This window comes from Drosophila sulfurigaster, chromosome 3 (assembly GCF_023558435.1).
Source record: "Drosophila sulfurigaster albostrigata strain 15112-1811.04 chromosome 3, ASM2355843v2, whole genome shotgun sequence".
Taxonomy (NCBI): domain Eukaryota; kingdom Metazoa; phylum Arthropoda; class Insecta; order Diptera; family Drosophilidae; genus Drosophila; species Drosophila sulfurigaster.
Genome location: NC_084883.1, coordinates 2,317,104 through 2,324,103, shown reverse-complemented (window position 1 = coordinate 2,324,103; position 7,000 = coordinate 2,317,104). Strand labels below are relative to the sequence as shown.

General features: G+C 39.3%; 1 protein-coding gene across 2 annotated transcripts; it reads right to left on the bottom strand.

The window, feature by feature from the left end:
- Nucleotides 1-3,455: 3,455 nt before the first annotated feature.
- On the bottom strand, nt 3,456-6,486 carry LOC133841873 (cytochrome P450 CYP12A2-like). 2 transcript variants are annotated; one of them, XM_062274660.1, is made up of 4 exons: nt 6,218-6,486; nt 4,801-5,276; nt 4,315-4,747; nt 3,456-4,245 (listed from the first exon to the last, which is right to left on the bottom strand). In XM_062274660.1, the coding sequence occupies exons 1-4, from the start codon at nt 6,320-6,322 to the stop codon at nt 3,646-3,648; spliced, it is 1,614 nt and encodes a 537-aa protein (XP_062130644.1). In that variant the 5' UTR covers nt 6,323-6,486; the 3' UTR covers nt 3,456-3,645. The 2 variants fall into 2 exon arrangements, with proteins under 2 accessions (XP_062130644.1, XP_062130645.1); XM_062274661.1 differs by having other exon boundaries at nt 4,801-5,273.
- Between the last annotated feature and the right edge of the window lie 514 nt (nt 6,487-7,000).

Here is a 7,000-nt window from a genome sequence, read left to right as displayed (position 1 = left end):
TGTTGCCACGTTCCACATTTAGCCACCCGGTGGTAACCACCCAGCTGGCAACTTGTCGCCACTTTATTAACTGTCAATCTGCGCGTGTTTTGACTTCCACTTTCTTAGACTCGAAACATTCTAGGGTATAGACACAAGGTCTGTTGGACAATATCATGGGCCTTGCCAAACTTTTATTCGAAACTAATAAAAAGAAAAGTAATCAAAGAGAAACGCTCGCTTGAAAAACTAAAAAGAAATAATGTTCAGGAATTTCGTTAATAAAAGTTAAGATAATGGATAAAATCTTAATTGTTTTTGTTGTAAATTCATGACATCATCAAAGTTCGTTTCTAAATATTCGATAGTACTCGTATTTTCGAAAGACTTTTTATTTTATTTCTGTTGTTTTCTTTTACAGTTTTAGCAAAATTTAGCTCATAGCATAATTAATTAATTAATTACATTCGATATAAATCCGGGATAAATGTTGATATTATAAATATTGTTCTCTTATTTTTCTTTTAATATTTACAAATACGAATTTATTTTTGATTCTTAGGTTGAGATTCACTTGCTTCATTTTAATTGTTAGTATGTATTTATAAAGTATTTAAATGAGTCCTAGTAGAAGATTAAACGTTCTGCCTCGAATTTTATTCAATTTTCGACAGCTGCTCTACTTTTCAAAATATGCTGTTTTCAGCTTTAGATGACAGGACATGACACGCACCTTATAGCCGTATCCTGGCATGGCTTCTGCGTCTCAAGATGTCTCCTGTTGCGCTTCGCAAAGCACGTTATTTAATATTTGGCATCGTGTTTTTTGCTTCGACGAAAAACAACATATGATATACAAACGTTAAGTTTATTCAATGAGAAAACGCTAAGTGAAGAATGCCATAGAACATATCATGTCCAACTTTTAAGTCGAAATGCACATTCATTTCAGTATGCTGAATTTGATTGTTTGTCTGTGGCGCCACGCGGGTGTGGCATGCAGATAGCGAAGGGAATGCGGACTGTGGAAGCAGAGAGAGAGAGAGAGAGAACATTTGTGCCATTAACCCAGTTGGCCAATGCTCGACAGTTGGTTACAACAACATCAAAGCGACAATCCTGATGATGCTCAGATACGATGAGTGCGAATTCGAGTGCTGCTCGCTGGGTTCGAAATGGGAGACGAAGGCTAGCACCCCCAACCTACCTCCCCTTTCACTCTATGGTCTGTCCCTAGCACGATCTTGTTGCTCCCCAGGCCCTCTTCGGCATTGGCTCTGAGCAAACAATGGACGTGCAGTTTGAAGTGCATGACACAATTGCGGATAGTAAAATAAAAGATGACAGAAGGAATACATATATTGTATATATCAAGAAAAAAACTAAATAAATACAAGTGCGACAGTGTGCATGAGTACGTATGAGTATGAGTATGAGCATGAGTATGAGTACGAATACGACTACGAGTACTCATGTGTACATGTATATGCGATGACAGTATAAAACAATGCAACGCCAAATGAAAAGTGCACATTTTTGACAACGACAGCGCAAAAACAAATTGCATACAAATACATTTTATCTCTGAAGTGTTTTGGCAGCAATTCGACTAAAAGGATAAGGCTAAGGGGAAATGTGCGGTTCAGGTTTCCGAAACCTTGACATGCCACAGTGTTGCCAAATTTGAGCATAATTTTGTAGTCCCCATCGAATGAATACTGTTGACAACTCTGTCAGATTCCAAATTTCTTTTTTGCTTAAATTATAGATTTTTTTTTGAAGTGTTGCTTCTCCAAGGGAATATATTTATTTGGACAAAACATGTATTATATAACAGAAAGGATTTTTGGTATTGCGGAATTTAATTTTATTTATACATTTGAACTATTAATATAAGATTAATTTTTCTATATATAACAACGCCTTATTAATAACATCATTATTATTGAACTGTCTGAATATACCATATAGCTTACACAGGTCAAGAGCTTCCTACCTAAAATCCTCCTTTTTAATATACTCTTCAAAATTTATGTAACCATATTATTTTCTTAAACTTGATATGCTGTTTTACAGCATCTTGAACTGATTACTCATATATAGCTAAGTGCATATATTTAAAATATTTATAATACTCATAAAAAAGAATTCATTTATTTGTATTTGTTGTATTATTATATTTTATTTTTATTTATACTCAAAATATTGTCACTCATTTTGCGCTCAGGCTATTATAAATCCATATGATTCTCTGCTGACAATAGCAATACTTGTGTAGAAGCAAATCTTGTCCCAGTTTGCTACAAATGCTGGCAAACAATCTAATTTGAGGCCCTACTCCGTAGGCCGTTCCAATTGCCACAGATTACAGTAAGTATAAGCTGGCAGCGTGCCGCGTTCGAAATCTGTTCGCCATTCTCGAATACAATGGCCAATTGTGCTCTGCACATGTTTCCACTTAGAGGGCCTAACACCCGAGAACCACCCGAAAAAGCTCGCTGAAAGCTGAAATCTGAAATCTGAAATGTGAAAGCAGCAGCGAGGATGTCAGACCCATTTGGAACTTGAGGCTGTCAGCGCATAATTGGCTCAATTCAATGGGCGGGCAGTGAAAAATGAGCTCAGGTTAAGGCTGATGGGCACACTTGGAGTGCGAATAAATAAATAATTGTGCCCGGATTGTTGTGGCGGGTTCAAAGAGGCAAGAAAACCAAGCGATAGTCAGGCTGCGACTGCGAATGCGAATGCGACTGCGACGGTGTCTGTGAGTGTCAGCCAATAAATAACAAATTTGATTTTGATATGCCATTTGTTGTGGTGATAATGTGGCCAAAAGGTCATTTCATTTTGCGCCCAATCCGAGCCAATTATAAAGCTAATAAGGAGCGCAAGTTGCAGATACAGTTGCAATTGCCAAATGTTGGGTTTAATTAGCTTGGCATATACGAAAACCCGTTTGAACCTAAACCTAAACCGACCGCCAACGTTTGTAATTTAAAACTGTCAACGACAGGCGACGCGCAACGTTGGGTGATGGGCGGGTTAGTTTGGGGGGGAGGGTAGGGGAGACTGTGTGTGTGCGGCACATGTCCACGATGAGGACTCAGCGAGGACTAAGGACTATAATTTATTAGCAACAGTCACCACATAGACTCAGTTGCCACGCCCATTGCACAACGCACCGCCCTGAACGCCCACAGCTCACTCCACGCACCATGATAAATGGCATTTATATTGGGTTACAGTTGCCAACGTTTTGTGCAAACTAACGGCACACTTTTGCATGCCATAATTATCAGTCTAGCATTTTGCTCCAGTCATCATCATCATCATCATCATTATCATCATCGTCGTAATCATTATTATTATTTGCCAACCTAAAACCTCGAAGCCGACAGTTGTAATTATTTGCCATAATGCGACATTATTTATGCCCATTTAATGCTAATTCTGTTTGAAAATATCCCTTTAAAAAGAGTTGACAAGCTTGTGGCGTAGAAATTAGTGCAGGAAGTTTCAATTTATTATTCATTCGCTTGGCATTTGAATAAATTAACTTGAGTTGTATTCGCCATTTGCAAAATTTGCATTCTAATGACGCAAACAAAATAAAAATCTTTACAACTATGAAATCATGTTGGAAAACTAGGCAACAAATACTGTTTGTTAATCCTTCAAGTCCGTGAATTTGAACTGCAAAGGAATGCGAGGCGTGGAAAGCTGATAGGCAATAAAGGGCTTATCTGCCGGATGATTAAACTCCACCTCGAAGTGTCTCAGCAAACGTGCCACACCGACTTCCAGCTCCATTTCGGCAATGCGTCGTCCAATGCAACTGCGTGCCCCAAAGCCAAACGGCAAGTATGCAAACGGATGACTGGACTTCGTGGCCACCGGGCAACCGGACTCCTTTTCCGTTTGACTCTCACGCAACCAACGCTCAGGTATAAACTCGTCCGCTTGCGAAAAGTGTTTGGGATTGCGCCAGAGGTTCAAGTGCACCATGGCTACCTCACTGCCTTTAGGCACCCTGAAACCGCTGAGCACAAGCTCCTGGCGTGTGGTGCGCACATTGGCCGAGGTCAGTGGGTAATAGCGAAGGCTCTCCTTGATGCAGGCACGCAAATAAGGCAAATTCTTCATGGACTCCACAGTCAGAGGAGTATCCTTCTCTGGCAGAATGCCGCGTATTTCCGCGCGCAACTTTGCCTGCTTCTCCGGATGTTGAGCGAGTGCTAGGAGTATAGCGGCAAAGGTGCTTGTTGTCTGCAATTTGAATGAATCTCTTGATTAGTAACGTTGCATTAAAGTATAGCCATCGGTGTATGTACTTACTGTGTCGACTCCAGCAAAGAGCATGTCCATGGCCATGACAACGGCATATTTGCGATTGATGGCTAACAGTTTCTCCAGCACACTCTTCTCAGCATCGCTCTTCACATTCTTATCCTTCTCGATGCGATCAATTGCCTCCTGAACATAGCCATCCGTAATGTCGATAGCTTCGTCCAATATGCTCAGTACCTCCTTTAGTTTGCGTGTCTTGAACTGACGCCACAACGAGGGCTTAATCTCAAGATCGACGGCCAGATCAAAGAATCGTCGAAGCAACGTAAAGAAGTGACGACCTCTTGGATTACTGTTGTCTATGAGTCCCAACTGACGATCCAAAGCAACCATTCCCACAGATTCCAATGTCCAAGCGCTGATCTCATCCTTAAAATTTTTAGGAACTTCATTCGTCTCAGCATCGCGAATTTGCTTGATGCTGTTAAGGAAATTTTAATACTATATTCCTTAAATTTCAAGTTTTTGACTTACCGATCTATAAACTGCTGGTTGATCTTGTCCAATGCGCCCAAATAAAGTTTGACGTTCTTGGGATGTATAATAATTGGATTTACAGCCGATCGCATTTTACCCCACTCCTCGTTCTGTGACGTAATCAGTCCCGGTTCCTCCCCGAAATAGTCCTTACGGTACACCGTGCGATAGTAGTTGAGCAGCTCGAAGCCCTTGCGATAGGGATATGCACCATCGTGGCGAAAAACAGTCTCGAAATCATCGGGATTCTGGGTAAGCACAATTGGTGGCTTACCAAAAAGACCGGATAACATGACGATATCGCTGTTTGCGTCCTTCAGCAGTCCCTTGGATATGTCATTCAAGTCGGCACCGTCATATTTGCCACCTGGTCTGAAATTCCAAAGTGCAGTCAACTTCTTAGCCGTTGGCATCTCCTTAAGCGGCCTTCCTTCTGCCGGATTGGGTGTTGTTCCATAGCCACGCTGCCGCTGCTGTAATGACATACGTATAACACTAAGTATAACAAGTAAGAAAGCTACAGTCGAGTGTGCTCAACTGTGAGATACCCGCTACCCATTTTAAATAAAACCAAAATATTGCAGTATAATTTCCAAATTATACCAAAAATACTACAAAATACTAAGAATATACCGAAATATACCAATCGATATAGTACAACATTCAAAATATACCATAGACGGCACAATTTACCAAATTGCCAGCCAAAGCAACTAAGACCCCTAGTAAGTAGGCGTTTTTGCCCATATACAAGTATTTCTGTAATAACTTCGACCATTTTTATCTGATCGCAACCAAATTTTCAGGAATCATAACTACCATAGTTATTATTGTATATATCAAAACTCTATCTTTAAAATTACACTTGTTTTTCGATTTTGGTTGACTCGCGGGGGTGGAAGTGGGCGTGGTAAAAATTTGAAAAAAACTTGATCAGCGTGAAAAAAATGGTGTCGAAAAAAGTGATTGCTCTATTCCTTATAGTCTCTGAAATCCAGTGTTTCATACAGACGGACATGGCTAGATCAACTCGGCTGTTGACGCTGATCAAGAATATATATACTTTATAGGGTCGGAGATGCCTCCTTCTACCTGTTGCATACATTTTCTGCCGGCACAAAGTTATAATACCCTTCTACCCTATGGGTAGCGGGTATAAAAATATGTTCCGTATATCAATACGTATAACGTTACGTATATCAATACGTATAACGTTACGTATATCAATACGTATAACGTTACGTATATCAATACTATAACGTTACCTATATCAATACATATAACGTTACGTACATATATCAATACGTATAACATTACGTATAACAATATTATTTAAGTCACACACTTGACTAATTCTGTTGCTGTATTTACATTAGGCACATAACAATGTGACTGTGCTTATTCTAATACGTACCTGCTGCAATTGCTGCTGAGCAACTATTGCACAGCACTTTATTTCTGTTGTTGCTTTTAGGCAATTTATGATGGCACTGCTGCCAAGTAATTTTAGCTGAGTCATTGTGACTTTGCTTTGTTTTCGTTGCGTCTCGCTCTTTCAATTTATTTGTACGTACATATATATGTGCATGTGTTTTTATTGTTTGTATAACTGTTTTCCGCTGTGCCGGCTTTTTTTATTTTGCGTGTTGTCGTCTCAGCTACTCGCCGCAAACTAAATTCGCTTTGGGTCTGGCCGTCTCATATGTATCAGCTCTCAATGACGCAATGAGTACCAATACTTGTGAAATATCGTGAAATATCTCTCTTTGTTGTTTGCTAGCATACTGTTTGTTTCTATCCATTGTATTATTTTTGTGTTTAAACTGTTATCTGAACTAATCGTAGTGTAGAGTCTTCTCTTGGGACTCTCTTCGATCGCTTATCACATAAATTGCTGCCTGATGGATGTGTGTTTCTTTATTTCTTTTGGCTCCCTTAACTTGTAATTCCCCTTTGCAATTTGGTGGGTGTGTCACATTTTCTGCTGCTTGCATAATATTTATATTGTGGCTCTTCCTTTTACCTTCTCAGTAATCTTTGGAAACAATTATTTGTGTTTGTATTGGCGAAGAACTTTTGCTATATTTGATTTAATATAGGCAATTATTAATAAAAGTGCTTCAAAAAATAGTAATAGTAGTTATGTTACATACGAATTTTAAATTAATATTATTAATAACAAATACTTTACTTGATG

Excerpts from the sequence above, each read along its gene's own strand:
- LOC133841873 (XM_062274660.1), bottom strand. The coding sequence starts at position 6,322 with ATGACTCAGCTAAAATTACTTGGCAGCAGTGCCATCATAAATTGCCTA. Across the intron at positions 5,277-6,217 it reads CTCAGCAGCAATTGCAGCAG|CAGCGGCAGCGTGGCTATGG; the intron begins GTACGTATTAGA and ends ATGTCATTACAG. Across the intron at positions 4,748-4,800 it reads AACCAGCAGTTTATAGATCG|CATCAAGCAAATTCGCGATG; the intron begins GTAAGTCAAAAA and ends TTTCCTTAACAG.